The sequence below is a fragment of the Diceros bicornis genome, chromosome 1 (genome assembly GCF_020826845.1).
Source record: "Diceros bicornis minor isolate mBicDic1 chromosome 1, mDicBic1.mat.cur, whole genome shotgun sequence".
Lineage (NCBI taxonomy): Eukaryota > Metazoa > Chordata > Mammalia > Perissodactyla > Rhinocerotidae > Diceros > Diceros bicornis.
In genome coordinates this window covers 21,218,439-21,244,301 of record NC_080740.1, presented here as the reverse complement: position 1 = coordinate 21,244,301, position 25,863 = coordinate 21,218,439, and the positions used below count along the sequence as shown (strand labels likewise).

Below are 25,863 nucleotides of genomic sequence, written 5' to 3'. Positions count from 1 at the left end.
GTGTAAGATTTATTTTCCTTTCCATGCCACTCAAGAAATTTCTGGTTTTATAATTATGTTGGTTTATCATTTAGAGATTAAAATAATTCTATTACGCATTATTTGGGTGTTTTTCTTTCTATCTGCTCACGTGTAAGAGGAGTCCCATGTGGGCTGTGTTGGGGTGGGGTGATGAAGTAGGGAGATGATTAGTACTGTGTAGCAGCTTAAACTTAACCTTGACCTGATGATTTTAGATTGGGCTTTAGTGGATATTAATCCCTTTAAATGCCACAATGTGATTTGTCATACTTGAACAGTTTTGCGTTAGAGATTTGGAACTCCAGTACCTGGGAGTGGGTTTTAGGTCATGTTTAGAAGTTTTCGCAGATCTATAGGTAATAGCTTATCTGTATTGTTTTGTGTTTCAGCTGGTATGTTGAATATAATCCTTTTAAAATAGCTTCAGTAATATTCTCAGAGATACATTAAGTCACTGCAAAGATTGCTTTATAAGTTTGTAAATAGAATGAAGAAAAATATTAATTTGGATCTTAAAATCTTTAAAATACTTTTTAAAAATTTAAACAAAGCAAGGTCATAGTCAGTAAGCTATGCATGCAGTTTTATGATAGCATCGCAGTGTTGTTGCCCATGAGCTTACTTTTTTATAGGAAAAATAAGACTGTTTCCTGCCACACATAGATTATTGATAAAACAATATAAAGCAGCATATAATAATAGCTGTTCTTTGTAGCAGAAAAAAAAGCGTGCAACTTAATGTGTCCAAGTGAGGTATCTTTGAAGTTTCCTGACTGCTTAGCACAGATGTATGTTGACCACTCTTTTTTGCCCAGGAGCAGGTATGCATCTCAGACCTCATTAATTGTTAGTTCTTACCCTCCCTGTTAAGCCCAAAGAGAGGAAAATAGATACAGCCTTATCTGATTACTTCCATCAAACCTCTGGCTAGGAAATGGGTGGATGCTTGGTTAAAAGTTCTGTAGACTATGAGATAGATACCTATATTGCCCTTTTGCTGGAGACCAGAACCCCTATAGAGAAACCTGTTATACGGGAGTGTTCTAGGACTATGCAGTTCAAACAGTATTTTAAACATTGTAATTGTGCTTAAACAGTGAAGTTTTAGGTTCACTGTTACATCTTATGTTGACAAGTCTGACTTTTCTTGTTTTCTTTATTTTATGCTTTTTAAACATAAGCAATGTAATATTAAGCTTATAAGATGACTCGATGTGTTTTCTTGCCTTTTTTTCCTAGCAAGCTCATGAAGCTTTCAAAATGGCTCAATCCCTTGATCCATCTTATTTAATGTGCTGGATTGGACAAGTAAGATATATAACATAGTTACTAATAATCCTATGATATAAATAACCTATTAATATAAAGTGGTATAAATAACCTATTAATATAAATAACAATGGTAATAGTGATAACAGGTAACATTTGAGTGTTTACTTTGTGGCAGTCACTGTGCTAGGCTCTTTGTAGACATTATGTCAGTTAATCTTTTATCAGTCCTTTGAGGTGGTGGTGGTTGTTAAACTCATTTATGGATGTGGAAATTGAAACTCAGAGAGCCTAAGTATGGTGCCCAAGGCCATACAGCTTGTAATGATTAAGCTTGGGTTTAGGGGGTTTTGAACCCCATCAGTCTGACATTATTATGCTTAAAAAATAAACTCAGAACTCTGTTGTTTAACACATATTTACCAAAGCCAAAAAAAAAAAAAAAAAACAACCATTTTACAATGATCATTTTGATTAGGTTTTCTCATTTTCTGTTAAATTTTCATGTTTGATTTAGTCCTTGTTTATGAGTGCTCTCCACCCCTCACCTCCCCTAAGTGTAGATTTTGATACTGCCAAATAGGAATCAGCATACTTGGTTACCAGTCCGAGTCTGTCACTGACTGATTGTTTTACCTTAACATATCACTGCTGGATTTCATTTCTCACCTGAAGAGGAGGGAGATTGGACTGAGTGGCCTCCAAGATCTTGTCTAATTGAGAAATTGTAATGAATTAGCAAGTGGTTGATTGTTTTGGTTCAGAGAATAGTAGGAGCATCACCCATATCAGAGAATCATTATTCAGGGTTTAGATATCCTTCATTCTACTTTTGACGCTTGGGTCTCATTCTAGTTAATTGATGAAGCAAGTGGAGTTAGAAAGACAAACTCCTGTTCCCATTAACTGTGGTAGTATCTGGAAGCAATGGCATTACTACAGTAATCTCTATGTAAGTTATTGGACCCAGGCGACCCAACAATGTGCATTTCTAATTGCTCTGAAGTGATGATGATGGTGCTGGTCCAGGGACTTCACTTGGAGTAGCACTGCTCTAGGTCAGAAGATCTTAGATGCTTATCTGGATTACCTAAGTATTTTTTTTTTTCAATTATTTTTGTTCTTAAAAATATTTTATTTCAGAAGGTAACTGGTAGATTTAATTAAAATGGTAACCATAGAAGTGAGACAATGTTAATTTCTTAATAATATTAGTAATATGTGATAACTTAAAAACCTGATTTCTTATAAAAGATAGATGAGCTTGAAAGTAATTTTAACTTGTCATATAGTCTGTAAAGTCAAAAGCATAGATACAATCTTGAGGCAGTTTAAAAAATAAACATGGTGAGACTCTACCCAAATCTATGGAAACTAGATATCTAGGGGTGAAGACCTCCTTTTAAAAAAGCTACCAGGTGAAACTGAGGTGATCCTGTGACTAAGAACCCTACTCCTGATGAATATGAATAGATAAGGATGAGAGGGAAAGGAGAAGGTAGCACAGTTTCATCAGCGTTCTGAGGAATTTTATGTGGATTATTCCACCACTGCCTGGTTGCAGATGGAATTCTGAAAGCATCTGTCAGCTTAAGGGTCAATTTAATAGGTCGTTCAGGTCCTCTGAGCCATGGGAATATAGTAACCAAGATAGAAAAAGAAATTAACTTTGCTTTTAAGCACAGCTAGTAAACCTCTGGTTCTTCCCGTTTCATTTATTATTATTATTATTCCTTTTAAATACATTAAGAACCTCTTTTTTCCTTTTATAGGCTCTTATTGCAGAAACAATTGGAAGTTATGACACTATGGATCTCTTCAGGCACACTACAGAACTCAATATGCACGTAAGAATTTGATCATTCTTGAGGATTCATTAATGAATGAAGTATTATGTTTGTTGAGAAAATGAATACATGGTGGTATCAGACATTAATGACTGCAGTTATCTCTACTCTTTTTTTTTCTTATAAAGAGATAAGCTGTCTTTAATTAAAAACTTCTCATTTTCATCTTCCTGTCATCTTTCAAGAGCTGAGAAGAAATAACATGGGATTTAATAGATGCAGTAGTCATGTAGAATAGAAACTGAGACTCTAGAAAAAAATAAACATGAGATAAGGACTAGACTAGGTTGACATTTCTAGATTATTTAATGGAAATGTTTTAGAATAATTCTTTTAATTGCTAATTATTAGTTTGACCTAAGGGAATGGTGTTCAGAAGAAGCAAACCAACCCATCACATGGGGCTCTGTTTCTGTGCTTTATTTATCCCATTTGATTCTTCTACTTAAGGCTGAAGCAAGTGATTTAAATATGTTCTTAGCTGTGTTGTATCATGGTGACCCTTTATTTAAAGGCACTTAGCAGTTGACTTAAAGAAGACTAAGATATGATATTTAGTGTATTGAAGTGCATTGTTTCATTTCTTAATTTTTATTGGCTTATTACCTTATGTCCACTTGTTAACTTTGGCTTTTTTAAAGACTGAGGGAGCAATAGGTTATGCATATTGGGTCTGTACAACATTGCAAGATAAAAGCAACAGAGAAACAGAGCTGTACCGGTACAACATCCTCCAGATGAATGCTATTCCAGCAGCACAAGTTGTTTTGAGTAAATACATAGGTAAGGCACCTGTTATATAATGGCAAGATATTTGAATAACTGTTGAAATAATTTAAAGTTTTTAAAATGAATTAATTCCATATTAAATATTAATGTTCCTTAAGACGTGAATTTGACTTTTTTTCCTTCAAGTAGTCTACTTTTTAAACTTTATTAAGAGCTTTGGAAGAGTGATGAAAATTGTTGTTATCTAATGATTCAAGATAAAAGTGATTTCCGTATTGTAGTGGAAAGCATTTTGGAGCCTAATGGGCATGAGTTGCTGCCATTCTAGCTCTGCTGTTTACTTTCTCTGCGGTCTTAGGCCAAGTATTTTACTTTCCTTAACTTCTGTTAACCTTGGAAAGAAGAGATAATAATACCTAGGTTGTAGAGATGTGAGAATTAAGTGAGGTAATTTGCTTTAAGTTCCAGACCCAGTGCCTCCAACCTCTCACTTTAACACCTGATTTTTCTTCAAGATACTTAAAAAAAATATGTTGAAGCTTAGGAAAAGGACAGAATGGTGAAGTTTTATTAACCATCTATTGTGACAATTTTCTTTCTACCTTAATAAAACTACCATTGGGTTTTGATCTCTGCTCCAGCACTTAGTAGCCATGATGAAACTTTGGGTATATCACCAAATTATTTTTCCAATCTATAATACAATAATGAAAGTATCTATCGCTTAGGGTTTAAATGAGATGATTTATACAAAATGTTATGCAGAGTACCTGGCATACCCTAGATGCTCAAGAAATGTTAGTTTCACTAGCATTTTATTTATCCCTTGACGGAATTCTAATAAAGAAGCAAGGAATTTAAGCAGCAATATTGAAAGTTGAAGAATATGAAAAGCAGAAGAGAAAATGCCTCATCATAGATACTGAGAGGATTGTGATGCTCTTCCTGCATTGAGCCTGGGGCACTTGAGTGAAGGCAGTTGGTTTACAGACATCAGCACTTCAGGGTATTAGCATGTTATGCGGTATGCCAAAATGAATGACTCCAATGAAGACCTAGAGCCTCTGAGAACGTATATGGTCAGAAATTTTATTGATAAGTTTCCTTGCAGAATGGGTAATTGTAAAGGATTTACCTAAAGAGGTAAATCTTTTAGCTTTCTGCAAAATTCAGATACCTTGAACAATGAACAAATCATTCTCTGACAGTTATACACAGTTAGGTTTTTTAACTCTGTAGCGGAACAATATCATATACTCATTTAAGAAAATCAACTATGTGGCAAAAAAAAAAAAAAACCAAGAGAGAGGCGTGGGGGACAAGAGAGAATGCAGACAATCTTTTCATCTGTCCTGCTGACTGTTTACCTCGGGGTGAGTGTGGATGGAAGACATGGAGCTCCTCTTGACTCGGTTTTGGTGATCCTCTCGTTGTGTGGTAACTTTAGGATTTTTCAAGAATAACTTGACTATGTGATTTTCACCTTATGCTTTGACGTTAGAACCAAACCAGCACGTAAGATGTGATTATACTGAACTTTGTTCAATAATTTAAGAGATTTGAAGGCTTGCTTCCCAATACAACTTCTAAGTAGATCAGATGTGTTTTCTTTCTCTTTTGAATATTAGTAGATACATGATGTTTTTTGACATTAAAATTTCAAAATACTGCATTGAAAATGCCCAAATCATCCTCTGTTTCTAGCATTCAATACTGAGTTAATTTATTTAAAGAGAAAAACATAGAAACTGGAACAGAACCACCAAGAGAAATTGTTGCTAAATTTAATCACAGGAAGGTTTAAGTGATTGGCCGAAGAACTGAATTTTCTTGTAAATCAAATGACTAATTTTAACGTGAGCTACATTTTCCAATTATTATACCTTTGAGGATAAAAATATTTAAACTTTAAAACACATGTAGAAACCATATATAACTATAAATGTTATTCAATAATTTAAAAGAGTTACACGATGATTACTGGGATTTTATAGTCAAGATAAAATCAGACTACTATTCTTCATGTCAGTGATCTGAGGAAATAATCTGGTGTTTAAGATACTGAAAAAATTGAAAATAAAACTAATGTTATGCAAATGTGAAAAAAAAAAATATTTTTGGATTTCCAGAAAGAATTCAGAATTATGCTCCAGCTTTCACGATGTTGGGTTACTTAAATGAACATCTACAACTGAAAAAGGAAGCAGCAGACGCATACCAAAGGTAAACTCGACATTTAATTGAAACGCAGTCCTTATTTGTCAGTTGGCCTTTTTTTATTTAGTCTTATTCTCATGGAGAAGGTACTAAATAAATGTTCTGATTCCTTTCCTCTTTTGTTATCTATTATTACATCTTTGAAGGTGAAAAGATGCAGTTCCAAATTTTCAGCTATATTTTGGTTTCTATTGCTCAACCTGAGAGAGAGAGAGAGAAGAAAAAACAAAAACCAAACAAAAAGACCTCTCAGATGTTGTTTTAGAAAAATCTGTCCCTTTAGACTTAAAGTCTCTTTAGACTTTCTTTTGCTTTATTAAATACGTGTATTTATTCAAAGACGAAATGAGAACATTGTATGTTTGTTTAAATCACTTTAATAGCTTCTATATATTTATTCATTCAATAAATATTTGTTGACCTGCTGTGTGCCAAGCAGTGTCCTTGCCACTGGCAATTTAGCAGTGAATTTATTTATTTATTTATTTATTTATTTATTTATTTATTATTTTTTTTGTGAGGAAGATCAGCCCTGTGCTAACATTTGCCAATCCTCCTCTTTTTTTTGCTGAAGAAGACTGGCCCTGGGCTAACATCCATGCCCATCTTCCTCCACTTTATATAGGACACCGCCACAGCATGGCTTGCCAAGCTGTATGTTGGTGTGCGCCCAGGATCGGAACCGGCGACCCTGGGGCTGCTGCAGCGGATCACGCGCACTTAACCACTTGCGCCACCGGGCTGGCCCCTAGCAGTGAATTTAAACAGACACAGGCCCTGTTCTCATGGAGCTCGTGTTCTGATACGGGGAGACACGTGATAAGCTACTAAACATCTGTGATGGTAATAATTGCTAAGACAGAAAATCAGAGTGGGGTAAAGGGCCAGAGACTGCAGAGGCAGGCAGTGAATTTGAGATAGGTTTAAGAGGGTAGGTTTACTAAGGAGGCAGTTGAGGCCTGGCCTGAGTGAAGTGAGGCCACCAGCCGTTTGGTTATCCGGGCAGGAGCATTCCTGACAGATGAAACAGCAAGAGCAAATGCTCTGAAACAGGAGTGGACTTGGCATGTTGAAGAAACAAGGAGGAGAGTGTGCTCAAGTGGAATGACCAGTAAGGAGAGGGGTAGGGAATGAAATCAACTTGAAGTTTTATTCTCTGCAAATTAATTGATTCATGAATAAGAAAATAACTATTGATCTTGTGAGTACTAGATGAAAAGTTAAAAGACCTGATTGCCTAACCTCTGAGGCACATCATTGCCCTAAATCTTGATAAATAGATATTTAGAAGAAGCCTTGTCAGATAAAAAAATAATTGAGGTGTCTCAAATGCTTTGCCATCCTTTTGTGGATCTCTCTGTAGTTCAAAGGAGTAATCACTAGATGGTACTGGAGACTGTGTAATGAAAAAAATATTTTTCCAGATGTATGTGGAGAGAGATTTTTGAAAAACCACAATTCTGTTTCTTTCAGTGTCACAATAAACTTACCAGTAAACAAACTGTATAAATAGGATAGAAGACAACAGTGAGCAGGATTTTTAAACAGAGAAAACTAAGCAGCTTTAGGGTGCTTGCTACTTTTTTTGGTACATGTTATAACTGCAGATATTGTGAATCTAACACTTGTTATACCTTAGGCTTAAATGGCAACTCCGCAGTCACTTGGATATGCATGTGCCACTCCTTGACTGATCACTGCTGGTGTTTTCTGCCTTAAACAAGTATTTGAGGCTTAAAACTACAAATTAGGTATAAATCTGACCAGAGGTATAGTTTTTAATATAATACTGTCTTTTAGACTTCTCTGACAAAATGTTTGTTTTTTTGTGTAACATCAGAGGGATTAAAAGCTTTTCTTGGATATTTCTTCCTGGCTAATCCTCTTTACACAGAAAAGAAAATAGAAAACAAAATCTTACTAAATATCCAACTCCTTTTAGTTGTTAAGACATTTCCCTGCTTGCCCAAAGGGGACTGAGCATGAGAAGGTAAGAATATGGGTGTCAGCATGTTGATGTGTTTATTCTCAGCCTCTAGGGACTCCTGATGACTCTTTCCCTTCTCTGAACTCAGTAATGCTAAATATTTTTCTGTATGTAACAGGGAAAGGCACATGAAAGCACTCAATTTCCTGGCTTCCTAATGCAAACTACTAGTATATAAATATATATATATATATATATTTTTTTTTTGTGAGGAAGATCAGCCCTGAGCTAACATCCGATGCCAATCTTCCTCTTTTTTGCTGAGGAACATTGGCCCTGGGCTAACATCCGTGCCCATCTTCCTCTACTTTATATGGGACACCACCACAGCATGGCTTGACAAGCGGTGCATTGGTGCTTGCCCAGGATCCGAACCTGCAAACCCTGGGCCACCGAAGCAGAGCGCGAGCGCTTGACCGCTGTGCCACCGGGCCGGCCCCAGTATATAAATATTTTTAAGGGTTTTTTCTGTATACTTAAATTATGTAAAAACTTAAAACATCAATACAGTTGTTGCACATATTTAGATTGAAATTTTTGAAATATTTAAAACTTAAGTATTATAAACAATTTCAATTATTAAGGTTACTTTATTAAAGTTATTTTCCTGACAATCTAAAATCTAAATATTAAGTGCTTTTGTGGTACCAATTTAATAAAATATGAATAAGCTGTTATAACTAGCATTAAAGAATTAATAGAATTAAATGAAGAACACAAAAATCTGTAGATTCACTAAAAGAGGAAGTGTAAAAGAATGCTATTGCATATAGATAATTTAAAATACCTTGTCGTTTTTTTTTAAGGGCAATTTTGTTGTTACGGACTGCAGAAGACCAAGATACTTATAATGTTACAATAGGAAATTATGGCAGATTGTTATGGTAAGCATATTTTTTCCCATTAATTCTTTGAATGTGTTAGATTTTTTTGGTGAAAGCTATGGGACTAGTGAGATGGTGACCAGTTTCCAGAGTTAGTGGGACATGAATAAATGAGTAGGATGATGACATTCCCCCAGGATACATAATTCCCATGATACCAGGCTGTGTTAACAGTTTCCTCACCCCAGTGTGCTTTATGAGGAGCAGGTTTAGAACTGATGGTTGTGGACTAGACAAGAGAACGTTTGGAAGAAGGGCAGCTACTGTCTCTAGTGGTAGAAGCCTAGTTAATTGGAAGAGGATTGGATTTATTCTGATTTGCTATGTGTTCTTAAACTGGGGATGGACATTAGAGGTCCAGAAATCCTTTTGAAATAGTACACAAAAATTTTTGTGTGCATTTTGGAGGTGGAGGGAGCCAAATAGCTTTCTTCAGATTCTCAAAGACTTCTGACTTCAAAAAAGATTAAAAAAAAAGAAAAAAGATTAAAAGCCAATTGTTTTAGAGGATAGAACTAGGACTAGAGAAGAGAAGTGTTATGGGAGGAGGAAGGTTTTTGGCTCAAGTGAAGGAGGCATTCCTCAAGTTGAGAGCTGCCCCCAAATTGAATGGTCCAGTTGGAAACACATTGTTAGAACTGTAGTGTGATATTTGGGGATTAGTGCCTACATCTTTTAAGGAGCTGCATAGTAAAGATCTGAGGTAGACAGATCTTTTGTAACCATGTAACTGAATCATATATAGACAGGAAAATTTTCCTATTCTGATTGCTTCTCCTTTCTCTTCTTTTAAACTGCTGTGTTTAGGAGTTGATAGAGCGCTATCAGTTCCAAGAGTTTGTTGTAGCAGAAGATAGATATGTTGTTAGAAATTGTGTGGAACAAAGTGTCTTTTCTCTTTAGTATTGATGTTTCATATAATGTAAACATTTAGAAGAAAATTTATACTTCCCACTGAAAATAGGTCATTTGTTTTCTTTTTAATTTGTTTTTATTATGAAATATATTGAACATGCACAATGCCGTAGTACAGTTGTAGAGCATAATTTAGTGAATAGTCATCACTCAAATATAACAGATCTTAAAATTCTGTCACTTGGCGTCAGGTTTCTTTTTCAAAGAAAAAATTACTGATCAAGTTGAAGCCCCCCTGTCCCCTTCTCTAGTTCCATTCTTTTCTTTACAAAAGTAATCACGTTTGTAGATGGTGTTCATTTAAAAAAGTACCTTTAATATATATGTATGTATCCGTAAACAAGCTAAGGTAGTCCTCTTCCCTTCATCAAAATATTTATCACAATTTGAGTTTATTGATTTTTCAATTCTTTCACCTTTATAGAACTAATTTTAGAAGCAAAGGTATCCTGTATTTTTAGCTCCCACTTATACCCCCCAAGACTAAAAAGATTTTATGAAAAGATTTCCAATAACACATTAGAAATAGAAACAGCTTATGATTATAGTGATGCATACCAGAAATAAGAATTTCAAAGATATAATGTGTCTATTCCAGGTGATGCAACTTCTCTTCATTTTTAAATAAGCAAAAGTTATTTTTCTGTGTCTAAGAAGTATTGTAGTATCATATGTAACATTTTTTACTTTTCTTCCTATTAAATACAGAAAAGATAATGTATCGTTTTGTCTGTGGAATTTTACTGTATCTGTATGCCCTCCAAAAAAATGAATGTGTAGATAAACAGTTTACACAAAAGCTAAGTTTGGTTCTGACTAGGTATTTTATCACTTGTTAAGCTTGTCAAAGATGCTAGAACCATACTCATCGGGTAATGTTTAATTAATGTATTAGGCTTAAAAAATTAGAGTTCTGTATAAAAGTCAACTTGAAATTATATTTATCACTTAGGATTTTAATTCAAATTTGTTAAAAAAAGACACTTTGTAATTTAGCAGAGCTGATCATTTTCACATATAATTTAAAAGAAGCAAAGTGTGAAGTTAAATCCCCAAAGTACATCCTATTCGGAATAAGTGGTATGCCTTCTCTTTTAACTTATGTCTTTTCTACAGTTTTAACACTCATAGATGAAGTAGGTAAAGGTATTAAAAGAACCTTAGTGTAATGATATCTCTATATTTTGATGATATAAGCCAAAATTATTTTTGATATTAAAAGTAAGTTATGTTTTGCTTCCTAGTTCCATTGGTGAATACGATAAAGCTATCCAGGCTTTTAAGTCAACACCCCTTGAAGAGTTAGAAGACATCATAGGTTTTGCATTGGCTTTATTTATGAAGGGTCTATATAAAGAGAGCAGCAGAGGTGAGTATGTTGCTTGAAGCTAAAGGGCACATCTTTCTTTTCCAGAGCTGAGTAGAATTTAATCATGATCAGCTTATATACAGAAAGATGTAATATTGAGATGGGAGTAGGGGTTGCAATATTTATTAAAATCTGACTAGGAGTCAGGAACGATACTAGGTGCTTTTTATCTGTTGTCTCATTTAGTACATTATTATGATGAATAGTCCCTGTAGCAGTGTTATGAGCTGAATGTTGTCTTCATTATTTAGATGAGGAAACTGAAGGCTAAGACAGCTTATGGTAGATATATGAGTTAGCATTTGAAAGCAGGTCTTTACTACTCCATGGTGCTTAAGTGTAAATTTCTAATAAATGAAGACCTCAACGATTGTTAGTATATTTTTGTTTCCCCAAAAATGCTTATTGAGTGCATTTTCACATATATAGGCCCAGCCTATGTGTGTGCAGCTCATTGTAGGTATCTACTGCTTGATGAAGTTGCTAATCTGCACATGGGAATTTTGGTGATATGTCAGTGGCTACAGGCCTCCACTTCTCTTGAAGATAGTGACTTAGATCCCCTATTGTGAAGATAGAAGTTGGGGAATGTCACATAATACTAATGATATCCCCAGGATCACCTTGGAACAGCTACACCCAGTTAGATTATTATAAATTTTTATTCCATCTATTTGAAAACAAGGAAACAATAAGATATGACTTTTTTGGAAAGTAGGATTAGGAAAGGAGAAATCTCACTGTTTGTCAATCATGATTGCTTTTATATTGTTTTGTTTTTGTTTCCAACTCTATATAACAGCCTATGAGAGAGCCTTGTCTATTGTTGAATCAGAGCAAGACAAAGCCCATATCTTGACAGCTCTGGCAATAACAGAGTATAAACAAGGAAAAATGGACGTAGCCAAGACATTGCTATTTAAATGGTATGTATAGTTGACGTTAATACTTAGCATGACCGGATACTTAAATACTGGGTTAAAATTTGGAGGAATGTAAAATGAAGTTCTTAAAGTTTTAGGAACTTTGTGGTGAACAAAAGGGATTGGACCCACCTGGTTTTGAATTGACAGTCACGGGTGGAGCTAGAGATCATGGCTTAATTCTTAGCTCTGGATCCATACAATCCTTCAAAACCATCCTGTACTCTGTGTGTATTGTTTATTTTTTTAAAAGAGTAATTGATCACCTGATCTAGTAGGATCTTAAAATTTTAATGAAGGCAGTCGTATCTGGCATGTTTTTTGGTCTCTTAGGTCTCCAAAGAGATTTTTTTCCCCTCTTCCTTTCAAGTTACCCTGATAAAATAAAGTTCATTTAAAGTTGAGTCTTTAGAAAAAAATTATACCAATATAACTTCTATCTATTTCTATATTTTTGGAATAGTTAATAAAATAATAGCCTATGATATCTGTGGTTATTTATATAGTATTTTTTTGTGTGTGTGAGAAAGATTAGCCCTGGGCTAACATCTGTTGCCAATCCTCCTCTTTTTGCTGAGGAAGATTGGCTCTGGGCTAACATCTGTGCCCATCTTCCTCTACTTTATATGTGGGACACCTGCCACAGTATGGCTTGATAAGCTGTGCATAGGTCCACGCCTGGGATCTGAACCTGCGAACCCCGGGCCACTGAAGTGGAGTGCGTGAACTTAACCACTACGTCACCAGGTCAGCCCCTAGTATTTTTTGACTTCTTAAAGAAATTTTTTTTTTTTTTTTAGAAAGTTGACCTTAGATGCCTTTAAATGCAGTAGATGATTAATATATGTTATTGGATAGTGGCTATCAATAACTACTTTATTGGCATTTTCAGTGGTGCAAATCCCAATAGTACAGAATTGTCCTCCCGTTGCAGGAAGATTACATTCCTGTCTCCCACCATTAAATGCTAATAGCACTCCTCAATCATTGTGAAAACCAAAAGCTGCCTCCATATATCTCCAAATTACTTCTCCCAAAGATGGGGAGAGGGAGATGATATGATATACTAGTTGAGAACCTCTTCTGTGGATAAACTTTATATTTGTTTATTCGTTGTGATGCTTTTGTCCCATCCTGATTAAAGTCATTTTCTGGTATAATAAATAAGCAATTCTTTCTCTTCCTTTTTGCTATTTTGAGAAGACTAATCATAATTTTTTAAAAATCTTGTCACATTACATGGATGTGTATATATGGCTATATATAACATGTTCAGAGAACCAAAATTTGCAAATGGCTTGGGGACAAGAATCATAGATGCTAATATATTACTGTACTTATCAAGGGCAAAAGCAACCCGAAATTAAACACAATTAGATTAGTCGTGGGTTGCTATTTAAAATAGTAACCAAAATCAGTTTGAACATTGGTGGAAGTGAGGAAAAAGAATAGAATAGAATCTTAACCTTTTCCTCTTCTCTTATGAGAAGGAAAACCTTTACCTCTTGTTTTGTGTTATTGGGTTCAGGGCTAGGTATTTTATCTGACATATGTTTCTTTTATTGTTTTTGATTCTCTGCATGTCATCTTTCAAACTTAACACTACCAACTGCTCCCCTCCCTGCCCTTTGCTTCTTTTCTTTGACTTCCTTTCTATGAAGAATTCAGTTTACCAATTCTTTATTGATCTTGTTTGGCATTCATATGCTGGGAACTAAGCAGTGTTCTAGGTGCTTATTTAAGGAGGATAGGAGTAAGTTCTATATAAGGGGAAGAAGTCTAGTTACTAGCTTCATAGAATTTATGATACTAATAACTGCATGTAAAATCCCTAGAACATGGTACAAAACAACATGCAGGTACTGAGCATTCAGCACACGTTAGCTTAGTGGGGTGTAGTCATTTCAGTAACAACTTAGATTTTGTGTATTAAATACAAGTATTAAAGTAGATAGTTTTTTTTTCTTTTGAACCACGGCACAAATTGGAATTTCTTCTTTTGTTGTTAGTGTTGGAATTTATATTTTATTGTTTGCTTTTTTAGTTGTACCAACTTATAGTGTGGTTATTTGTATTGACAGAAATGACTGTGACTGATTGATATTCTTCCATATTTGGACTTCTACATCTATTAACCCTTACTGTAAAAAGAGTACAATGGGTGCTTTAAGTAAGCTGTTTACTCCAGAGCTGCCCATGAAAATTCATGATTTTATACCTATTTGTCAAAATTAAATTCTAAATACTTTATTTCCCCCTTAGAAAAAATATCAGAAAGACATAGTGGTAGATATGTGATATTTTGTGAAGTTATTCATGTTTCTATTTTAATGAACTTTGTTTAAAAAGTTTTTGAAAGTTCCTTTGTTTTGTTATAGTATAATAATTCATAATTATTATTAGAAGTATTATTAAGTTTGTAGAGAGCTAAGGATTTCTTCATTTAAATTCATAAGGATTCCTAAACATTCTTGAACTTTACCTCCATAAGGCTAAATCAGATTTCACAGTTGAAGGAGGAAAAAAAGCTAGATGTTTACATGCAAAATTTAAATTCTCCTTAAACTATAAAAATATTCACTTGAAATATGGTGGATATAGATGCAGTTTGCACTTTAATCTCTGGTTTCGATACCACAGAGCAATAGGACAAAGTTTTCTGAGAATGATAAAAATCAGATCTTACATTGAGAATTTTTCTTTATTTTTCATACCTTCTAGGATTTTATTGAAACTAAACATTTTAGCAAAATTATTCTAATTATTTACCTAGAACTGAGACCCAAACAGGCTGATGTACATTTGTTTCTAAAACTTAGATATAATGACCAGAAAGGAAATTTGGCTATTGCTGCTCTGTAAAAAGCTGTTGGTACTTTTAACTGCTTCAGACATTCAGGGAAATTGCTGTCCTTAGAAGCCAAGGAATTTGTTTTTATGTTTATCTTAAAGTTGGGCTTATTTGGTGAATCTTTAAGTAAATTGCTTTTTTTACTTAATGTTAAATATGTTTTAATAGTTACAGACTACTGTACTCACGGCCAATAGGCAATTTAAAAATATGTTTACAGCTCTGTCTTAAAGGAGCCAACCACAGAAAGCCTTCAAACCCTGTGTGCTCTAGGACTGGCCATGCAGGATGCTACACTGTCAAAGGCGGCACTTAATGAGCTACTGAAGCACATCAAACAGAGAGACAGTGGTTATCAGAGGTGCCTTCTTACTTCAGCGATTTATGCACTGCAAGGCCGCAGTGTGGCAGTGCAGAGACAAGCATCTAAAGCTGTTCACAGGTAAATTCTGTACATGTGAATTTGGGGTCTAATTATACTTGAGGAGGTTGTCTTTGACATTTGGACCTTATTAAGAATATAAAATGAGGGGCCGGCCCGGTGGTGCAAGTGGTTAAATGCACGCTCTCCGCTGAGGCGGCCCGGGGTTCGCCGGTTCGGATCCTGTGCGTGTACCAACGCACCACTTGGCAAGCCATGCTGTGGCAGCATCCCATATAAAGTGGAGGAAGATGGGCATGGATGTTAGCCCAGGGCCAGTCTTCCTCAGCAAAAAGAGGGGGATTGGCAGATGTTAGCTCAGGGCCGATCTTCCTTGCAAAAAAAAAAAAAAGAATATAAAATGAGGTAATCATATATATTTGGAAACCAACTTGTGGTTTTATGAAATTGTGCATAGGACCAGGTAACTGACTGTACATGCTATTTCACCCATAAAGACTTTTTTTAATTCAGTAGATAGAGCAGAAATTTTGCCCTTATTCAAGTTAAGGTTTAAACTTTGTTTTGTATGAAAGCTCTTACTAATTAAATTTGTGAGATAGTCAGTTTATCTGGTACTGCCCAGTTTAATGGTTTTAGGAATTTTTTGACCACTCAAACATTCATTTAATATTTTCAAAATTTGGAAAATAGAAGGTGGGTATTTGTTTTATTTTCAGCAGTAAACTGTTATATCTATAGTTTATTTTCCTTCCATGGTTTCCATCTCTTTGTGTTTTCTTTGAATACAGCATATTGCATTTCCTTAACCTTTTAAAATTAGATCTCATGGCTTTATAATCATCACATTGCTGGTTTTTCCTTTTTATATTCATAAGGACTATTGCTATATATAGGAGACATAAAGTATTTTTTCTAAAATTAAGACACATTCAACCCCACATGGACAATTAATATGAACTTGTTTTAGATGTCTAAAAGATTTTAAACTTAGGTACTAAATAAAATGTTGGTTGCTTCTACTTTTTGTGGGTAAAGTAACTCCCATCTCTAAGCCCTCTGCTTTTGATGATCTCTGTAGTAACCCAGGTGATCCTGCTCTTTGGTCTCTGTTGTCCCAAGTGGTTGCTCAGTATGCCCAACGAAATGCAAAGGTGAGTAATGTTCTAAATTCTGGCAAAAAGATAAAATAACTTGTGATGTGGTAAATAATATAATTTTAAAGTATTATCATTATCATTCTGAAAAATAGTTAACTAATACAGCAAGGGAGTTCTGTTATTTAATGCAGTTTTCCATTAGTCATTCAACAAGTAGTACACTGAGTTTCTTCCGTGTACTGTTCTGAGTGTTATGGAAGAGACGAAGAAGTAGGTGGACTTTTCTGAACGCGTACAGATTATGTTAATGGTTATGTGGTAAGGTTATGCTTGAAATGTTGCCATTTAGTAAGCATTAGCTATTGTGTTTTTGAATCCCAAAGGATAATTTTATTTAAATGCTTCTTAAAGATAAGAAAATAAGAACTAGAACACTGCTAATGTCTGAAAGTGTAAATCAAAACATGAAGTCATTGATGTTCTACAAAAGGGATTATATGCTGTATTTTGGTTCATAATAGCCAGATATTTTCAGGAGTCTATAAAGTATTTTGTTAACTTCTTTGGTTAATATGTTCTTTCATAGTTTTCTTAACTAGTTGGTAAACATAATGGTAATAGCTAATATGTTTTGAACACTTAATACATCAAATAATTCCAGTATCTGAAGTCTGTTTGGGTCTGTTTTTGCTTGTTGTTCCTACTGGTTTTTACACATGATGGCTTTGTTTCTTTGTTTACCTGATTGTGTTTACTTGAAAATTATTTGTGGAAATAATTTGAGGCCTAGGATTAAGATACTTTTCTCTAGAAATTGTATTTATTTTTGCCAGGTGCTTGGGAGCTCCACCAGTGTGGAACCACCTTAAACAAGGTTTAGAGCTTGAGGTTTCTGGACCAAACAGGCTACTATGTGCCTGGATTTCAAGGTCTTTTGAATTTTTAAACCTACTTTACTTCTGATTCACCTTTAACATGAGGGGGCTCTCAGCTCATTTTGACGTGGGCTTCCTAGATGCTGCCTTTCTTGTGTGAGCCCTGGGCTTTAATTTCTCTCCACTAGCCCACGAATCCTTCAAAAAGAAAATTCAGATTTGTTAGGATCTGCAAATGGCAGAAGTGGCTTCCCTGCTCACTTACCTCTCTGGCTTCCAGTTTTCCCTTTTAGTTTTGGCCTGGCAAGTTCTTAATATCTTGTCAGTTATTCAGTGCTTTGAAAATACATGTTTTTTATATTTTATCCCAGTGCTTCTCAAACTTTAATGTACAAATGAAATCACCTGATGATCTTGTTAAAATGCAGATCCTAATTCAGTAGGTATGGAGTGAGGCCTGGTAGTCTGCATTTCTAACAGCCTCCCAGGGAACGTCGATACTGCTGGTGTACAGATCACACTTTTTATCCTACATTTTTAGTCATTTTCAGTGGATGAGTTGGTGCAAAGAACCTAGAAGACCGTCGTTATTAGACACTGGAATGAAGTACTCATCGTGTGTGCCAGCTGCCGTGCTAGGCATTTTTTAAAATATATTTTGTCATTTAATCCCAACAACCATTTGAAGTAGCTGCAATTAATATCCCTTATACAGAGGACACTTGAAACATAGAGATTAAATAACTTGTGCAAAAATCATAGTTGTAGTGATGGATCATCCCACATCTAACTCCTGAATCCTCCTTCTACTCTGCTGTGTTCTCTTTGTTCTTTTTAATTCATCTCTATTTGTTTTGTATTGACATATTTTTTTATGTTTATTTTTAGCATTCTCTGTATGCTAAATATGGTTTTGAAAACATTTCTAACACACGTTTGATGGAAAATGAAGAGTACAGTATATTTCTGATTTAAAATCAAATCATTCTTATAATTCACTTTCTTTTCCAGGTAAAATATCTAATTGAATTTTTAAAAATTAAGGATTTCAAATCAACTTTATGAAAACTATGATGCTGCATATATTTTTCTCATGTTTAGTGTTGATTATTGAAGCAGTGATGAGCTTCATGGTGCTCTGAGCTTTAGTTACTCGTTTTACTAGGGACTTTGAAAGTTTTTAAAATACTGACTTTCCGTGGAGTAAAACCACGTTAGATTATCTTACAGTAAGTTTTGTGGTCTCTCTCTCTTTTTCTCTTTTAATCTTTCTTTCTTTCACAGTCTTTTATATGATTAGAAAATGTGTACATTTGTTTGGTACCGCTGTAAAATCATGTAACTTATGGACTTTTAATGAGTATTTTAAAAGAGCAGAGTTGAAATGATTGTAGTAGAAAAGATTTTCTTTCATAAAAATATTAAACTGGGCTTTTAAAGCAGTAATAATACATTGATACTTAAAGAGTTTAGAAGTTATGAATGTGATAAAACCAAACTTCTCAAATGATTTAATGGAAAGATTTTGTCGGTCTTAATGTTTACTATTTTGTGAAAGTTTGTTCATTTATCCAAATAATCAATTATTTTCTATTATCTAGGGAGGTGCTGTAGCAGGAAATGTGGCTCATATTCTGGACTCAAATCATGGAAAGGTTAGTTTGTCCCAGTATAAAGGAAGTGTTCTACTTGTTAAATAATATTATTGATGGAAGAATAATTTTTTTTCCTGGGCTTAGGAGTCATATCATATCCAATATAGACCTACTTTTAGTCACTTTGAAAGTCAGGGAGCTGAACTGGTTAACACCCTTCTTTTCTCTTGTGTAGAAGGCATTACTGTACACTGCAGTAAATCAGTTGGCTATGGGAAGCAGTTCAGCAGAAGATGAAAAAAATATTGCACTAAAGACCGTTCAGAAGGCAGCTCTCCTTTCTCCAGGTGAATATAGTATAATCCATTTTATTAATTAAGATTCTGTCTGTTTTGCATTTGTGACTTATAGGAGCAAAGTTGGTATTTTTATGAAATAAGACAAGGGAATTTTAAGAAAATATTATTATTTGAGTATCTGCATTTGGCTACTGATAATTAAGAGATAATCAATTATTGAAGCAGGCTCAAAGGAATATCTGCTTAAAGATACTTTATTCCCCATTATTGAAAAATCTGAATTATATATTTTCAGGAAGTAGTTTTGTTTCCTATAAGTCTGGTTTAATGAGGTTTACCTATAGCCACTAAATTATTTAATAAACATATTTAGTTATTTTTATGTGTAGCTAGCTCCTTGAAGAGTGGAGATTAGTCTTCTTTGGTAACTGTTCAAAATGCAAGGTGCTGGCCTCACCTGAGCTAGCTCTTCTTAGTTCTAACCAGCTATGTCGTATATATGCTGCTGATCAGAAAAGGTCCTGGAGAACTGCATGTGACTGCATCAGCTGCTTCTATTAACACTACCGGAGAAATGCCTTAGAGGACTGGAATGTCTAGCAAAGTGGGGTTATGAGGTGTATTTTTACATAATATTATTTTTAATATGAAATATAGTATTAAACAATTTATTCCCCCAGAGCACTTCAAACATTTGTTAGATCAGAATGCTATTGCTTTTGGTTGGGGCTGTTGGAAAACAAATTGTACAAAGAATAGGGGGCCGGGCCTGTGGCTTAGCGGTTAAGCGCGCGCGCTCCGCTACTGGCAGCCTGGGTTCGAATCCTGGGCACGCACCGACGCACCGCTTCTCTGGCCATGCTGAGGTGGCATCCCACATACAGCAACTAGAAGGATGTGCAACTATGACATACAACTATCTACTGGGGCTTTGGGGAGAAAAGGAAAAAAAAAAAAGAGAAGGATTGGCAATAGATGTTAGCTCAGAGCCGGTCTTCCTCAGCAAAAGCAGGAGGATTGGCATGGATGTTAGCTCAGGGCTGATCTTCCTCACAAAAAAAACAAAAACAAAAACAAAAAAACAAACCAAAAAAACAGAATAGGTTCAATGTTATCTTCACAATAAACTGTAAAGATCCTAACTAAATTACAAAATATCTAACATATTAGAGATTATTTTATGAAACAAGTAAACAGACCACTATCCTGTTGTTTATTCTTTCATTTTTGAAATGATCAGAACAAAAAGAGACCCTAAACATTTGGATTTGTCTGTTATATGTTGGGTAAGTTTCTGATTTTTAAAGGTATTCTTTAGCAGGTGTTAGATAGAATTAGTCTTAAGAATTCTTACTGTGGATCTAAAATGATAGAGGATCTGTTAGCCTTTGTGTAAGTGGCATAAACTTTAGAAAGGTGAGATTGCCCAGATAAGTTCTTCTCTAATGCTCTTCTGACTTTCCCATATATTCTGGAGAAATACATACTCAAGGAAGCAGAGTCATCATATAAGAAGCTTAAAACAGGGACTAAGGGATAAAGATGAGTGCCTGTTTGAGACTTGGAGTCCAATGAAAGTAAATATAATTGTAGTTACGTGTGGTACCTGTACACCTACACCTTGTATATCTTTAGTTGAACAAAGTACAGTTTTGATAGATGGTACTCCAAGGAATCTTTTCAGAATGGAAATGGAATTTTTCTGGAGATACAATTTATTTTATTTTATTTTATTTGGTGTTTGTAAACTCTTACTCTCATTTTGGTAGTTTTTCAGCAACATGTTGCTATTAACAAGCCTGCTAACTATATTTCCTGTGTTTAGGTGATCCTGCTATCTGGGCTGGGCTAATGGCAGCCTGTCATGCTGATGATAAACTGGCTTTAGTGAACAACACTCAGCCAAAGAGGGTGGATTTATACTTGGCACTGTTATCTGCTGTTTCTGCTTCAAGTAAGTTTAAAAAAGCATTTTATACATGGTAAATTCAGGGTAAAGTACTCGGAAGCATATTACCAAAAGGTGATGGGCATAATTAGCTCTACAGTAAAGGCTGTTATGGTCTCATCTAACAAAGCTTAAAAACAAGCCTTGGAAATATCAAGTCATTTTCAAGAAGCTTAACTGCATATAGAAGAAAGCTCAAGAACATTATAGGAATACAAAATTATCCAGCAATCAACAAGGTAAAATTCACGATGTCTGGTATGCAGTTAAAACTTAATAGGCATGCAAAGAAGCAGAAAAATACCACTCACAATAAGGAGAAAAATCAATCAATAGAAACAGATCCACATATGACACATGATAGAAATCTCTTCAAAATGTAATTGACTGTTTAAAGTACATATGACAACAATGGCAAAAAGACCAGGAGGGGAAATGGAAGCATTCTATTGTAAAGTTTTTATACTGTAAGTGAAGTGGTATAATATTACTTAACCATAGACTGTGACAGGTTAAAGATAAATACTCTAAACCTTAAAGTAGACACTAAAAAAATAGGGTTATAGCTAAGAAGTCACAAAGTAGATAAAATAGAATAATAGAAAATAATCCAAAAGACGAGGAAAAGGGAACAAAGAATACATAAGACAAATAGAAAACAAATAACGACACACTGGAGTTAAACCCAACCATATCAGTAATCAAGTTAAATATAAATCGTCTAAATACTCCTGTTAAAAGGCAGAGGTCGTCAGATTGGATAAAAAGGCAAGAGCCAACTATATACTACCTAAAAGAAGCTAGGCAAAATATAAATCTATATTTAAAGACAAAAATAGCCTAAAAAGTAAAAGGATGGAAGAAGATATACCATGCTAACACTAATCAAAAGAAAGCTAGAATGGCCCTGTTGTATTCAGACAAATTAGGTATCAGAACAGAGAATATTGCCGGTGATGAGGGTCGTTTCACAATGGAATCAATTTATCAAGAGGACGTAACAATACTAAATATTTAGGCACCGAGTAACAAAGCTTCAAAACACATAAAATCAGTGTTGTATTTCACAGTAAAATAAGTAGAAAAAATGAAATTATGGAAAAATGCATGAACCAAAAACTTACAGAACTTAAAGGAGAGAGAGACAAATCAGCAATTGTTAGAGATTCAACACTCTTCTTTTGATAATTGATAGAACAATTGGACAGAAAATCAGTAAAGTTATAATAAAGACTTGAACAACACTGGCAACTAACTTGACCTAATTGGCATTTATAGAACACTTCTCCTAACAACAGCAGAATGCATATTGTTGTCAGCTGCACACAGAACATTTACCAAGATATATCATATTATGAGCCATAAAACAGGTCTAAATAAATTTAAAAGGATTCAAATCATACATAGTATATTATTTTGGTACAATGGAATTAAATTAAAAATCAATAACAGAAAAACTATCTGGAAAATTCCCAAATATTTGGAAACTAAATAATATACTTCTAAATAATCCAGGTCAAAGAATAAATCAGAAGGGAAATTAGAAAATATTTTTAACTGAATGAAAATGAAAAACAATGTATCAAAATTCTACAATGCTACTAAAGCACTGCTTATAGGGAAGTTTATAATTTTAAGTGTCTACATTAGAAAATAAGAAAGGCTTCAAATCAATATCTCAGCTTCTACCTTAGGAAACTAGAAAAAGGAAGAGGAAATTAATCCCAAAGTAAGCAGAAGAAAAAAAATAATAAAGAGTAGAGATCAATGAAATAGAAAACAGAAAAGCAACAAAAGCAAAAACTATTTCTTTGAGAAGATCAATAAAATTGATAAACCTCTAGCCAGAAATATCAGAAAAAAAAATAGAGAGTACTGATGTCAGGAATGAAAGAGGGTACATCACTATAGCAATTAAAAGGCTAATAAGAGAATCTCATGAACAATTTTATGCCATTAAATTTGGCAACTTAGATAAAGTGGACAAATTCTTTGAAAGACACAAAACTCGCTTAAGAAGAAATAAATAGCTTTATGTCTATTAAAGACACTGAATTTATAGTTAAAATCTCCCCACAAAGAAAACTCCAGGACCAGATGGCTTCACTGATGAGTTCTACCAGACATTTAAGTAAGAATACCAGTTCTACACAAACTTGTCCAGAAAATGGAAAAGGTGATAGCACTACCTGCCTTCTACTAGGATGCCGACAATACCCTGATACCCAAACCGTACATTACAAGCAAAACCCGTACATTACAAAGACATTACAAGCAAACTACTAAACTACAGATGCAGAAATTCATAACGAAACTTTAGCAATTCAAAGCCAGTAACATAAAAAAGATAATAATGCATCATGATCACGTGGGGTATATCCTAGGAATTCAAGGTTGCTTTAACATTTGAAAATGAATGTAATTTATTATGTTAACAGCTGTGAAAGATGCCAAAGAGTTTATACTTTACGATTCCATTTATATGAAATTTTAGAAAATGCAAACTGATCTATTCTGACTAAAAATGGTTAGTGGTTTCCTGGGGACAGAGAGTAAGAGGAGAGGTCTGTTAGGGACAGAAGTGATTCTAAAGGGGTAGGAGGAAGCTTTTCTTGATGATGAGTATGTTCGTTATCTTGATTATAGTGATGTTTCATGCGTGTATACTTATGTCGAAAGTCATCACGTTGTACAGTTCGAATACGTGCATATGTGTAACTTATGTCAATTATATCACAATAAATCTTTAATTTTTTTCAATGAATTATTTTCAGTTTTACTGCAGATATAGTGGTTTTTGATGTAGGTCACAAGTGTATAAAGTCTTAAGTTATTCAACCACAAATATTCCTACCATGAAACTTTTCAGAAACCTATCTCATGTCAGGATAGTCTAAGGTATTCCACTGGTACATGTAAGTTTTAAAAATTATATATGCATGGCAAGTCTAATAATAATACTTCCTAGCAACTAATTACTCCTCTGAGGATACATTATAAATGGCAGAAGAAAGTTACATTGATGTTTTTTGTTTACAGTTAAGGACAAAGAATTCCTTGAAAATTACAACCAATCTCTTGAAAAGTGGTCTCTCTCCCAAGCTGTCACTGGTCTGGTAGACACAGGAAGGATATCTGAAGCTGAAGCCCTTTGCACAAAGGTACTGTTACAGAATTGAGCGTTGAGATTCATGGATTCTTACCCTACTTGGAAAATAACTTTAAAAATAGAGTGCATGTTATTTGAAGAGCGTATGGTGGTGGTGGTGGTGGTGGTGGCGGCGGTAGTGGTGGTGATGATGATGATGATGATAATTCCCAGCATTTGTTGAGTACTTACTATAAGCCAGTCAATACATGTAGCAGTTTGTAGTTGAACTTTACAACAATCATATGACATACATATTTATTATTGTTCCCATTTTTACAAATGAGAAAACCAGGGCATAGTGAGGATAAGTAATTTGCACAGGAGTTCACAGCTAGAAATTGATATAGTTGCCATTTGGGCTTGTATTTGTCTGACTCTAGGACTTAAGGCCTTAATAGGCCTTTTTTTTTTTTGATAACATTATGGAGGCAGTATTTTCCTTTGATTTCTGATTACTCACTTCAGAATGCTGTTTTCCAGCATCTTTGCATTTTTCCAAAGTTCTGAACCAAACAGAATGATTGTGGAGATTAAGTAGGTGACTGAAACTACTCAGTAGTCAGTTTTTACATACCTAGGTTGTAGGTTCTGTGAGTAAATTCTTAGCACCTTGCCTAGCACATAGTAGGGGCTCAATAAATAGTTATTGAATGAATAAATCAGCTTCATAAACCTACTCAGAAATAGTTAAATGGATAAAGAGAATTTTAAACGTCACTTTTCCTGAAAACATCTTTTTTCATAAATACTTACCAGGGAGATTGTGTTGTGTTTCTAGAAATGTTTTTTTGAGAGATCAATGTAAATTTTACAGAGAAAAAAGAATGAATATTTGAAGATCCCTTTGGTCCTTGAATTTTCTGAAAAGTAGAGTAATAAATTTTCTCTTTTATTTAAGAAATTCCATCCAAGTTCAGGACAGGTTAAGATTATACAGTGAGTGTTTAGCAAGCATAAAGTGACAGTTGCTATGCTCTCTCTGACATAATAAGGGATACTTTTATGCACCTTTCCTTGTCATTTTATTGTTCCAATTCTTACTTAGAAGAAAGAAATCATATACATTTTAGAAATAAATATGTTTAAGACTATGACCTAATTAATAAAAAATAAAGAAGTATGTTATTGAGGGACAAGCAATAAAGAAGTATTTAAAACAATAGTGGAAGGACTTATTTAGAGAACTTTCTTTAACTTCTTCCATATGTATATATATATATGGAAGGAGCTACATATACATATGTACAATACATTTATTTATGTATGTATGTGTTTTAGGGTACAAATAATAGCTTAAGGAAATGGGTAAACAGATCTTTCTCTTACTCCCAAAGTGTAAGAAGTCTGTGCTTGGAGGGAGGATGTGCAATGAATATCTTTGTTAAGAGGTTGAGAAAGGAAAAGATTTATAGCTCTCTCCTTATATAGTATGGCTTCTTCCAATAAGGAATAGTGTTAGCCTTCACTGTTAATTTTATATTTTCTTAGTTTAGCTACCTCC

The 25,863-nt window shown here is 34.3% G+C and overlaps 1 protein-coding gene across 4 annotated transcripts in view; it reads left to right on the top strand.

Moving 5' to 3' along the window:
- Nucleotides 1–25,863, top strand: part of SKIC3 (SKI3 subunit of superkiller complex) — a 77,688-nt gene that overhangs the window by 38,150 nt on the left and 13,675 nt on the right. For all 4 annotated transcript variants that reach the window (XM_058532805.1, XM_058532716.1, XM_058532622.1 and 1 more), the window contains 13 exons: nucleotides 1,261–1,329; nucleotides 3,063–3,137; nucleotides 3,779–3,920; nucleotides 5,996–6,089; nucleotides 8,877–8,954; nucleotides 11,114–11,238; nucleotides 12,041–12,164; nucleotides 15,233–15,454; nucleotides 16,476–16,548; nucleotides 18,971–19,024; nucleotides 19,200–19,311; nucleotides 21,089–21,217; nucleotides 24,251–24,372. In XM_058532805.1, coding sequence (XP_058388788.1) covers nucleotides 1,261–1,329; nucleotides 3,063–3,137; nucleotides 3,779–3,920; nucleotides 5,996–6,089; nucleotides 8,877–8,954; nucleotides 11,114–11,238; nucleotides 12,041–12,164; nucleotides 15,233–15,454; nucleotides 16,476–16,548; nucleotides 18,971–19,024; nucleotides 19,200–19,311; nucleotides 21,089–21,217; nucleotides 24,251–24,372 — 1,419 coding nt within the window. The remainder of the gene's footprint in view (nucleotides 1–1,260; nucleotides 1,330–3,062; nucleotides 3,138–3,778; nucleotides 3,921–5,995; nucleotides 6,090–8,876; nucleotides 8,955–11,113; nucleotides 11,239–12,040; nucleotides 12,165–15,232; nucleotides 15,455–16,475; nucleotides 16,549–18,970; nucleotides 19,025–19,199; nucleotides 19,312–21,088; nucleotides 21,218–24,250; nucleotides 24,373–25,863) is intronic.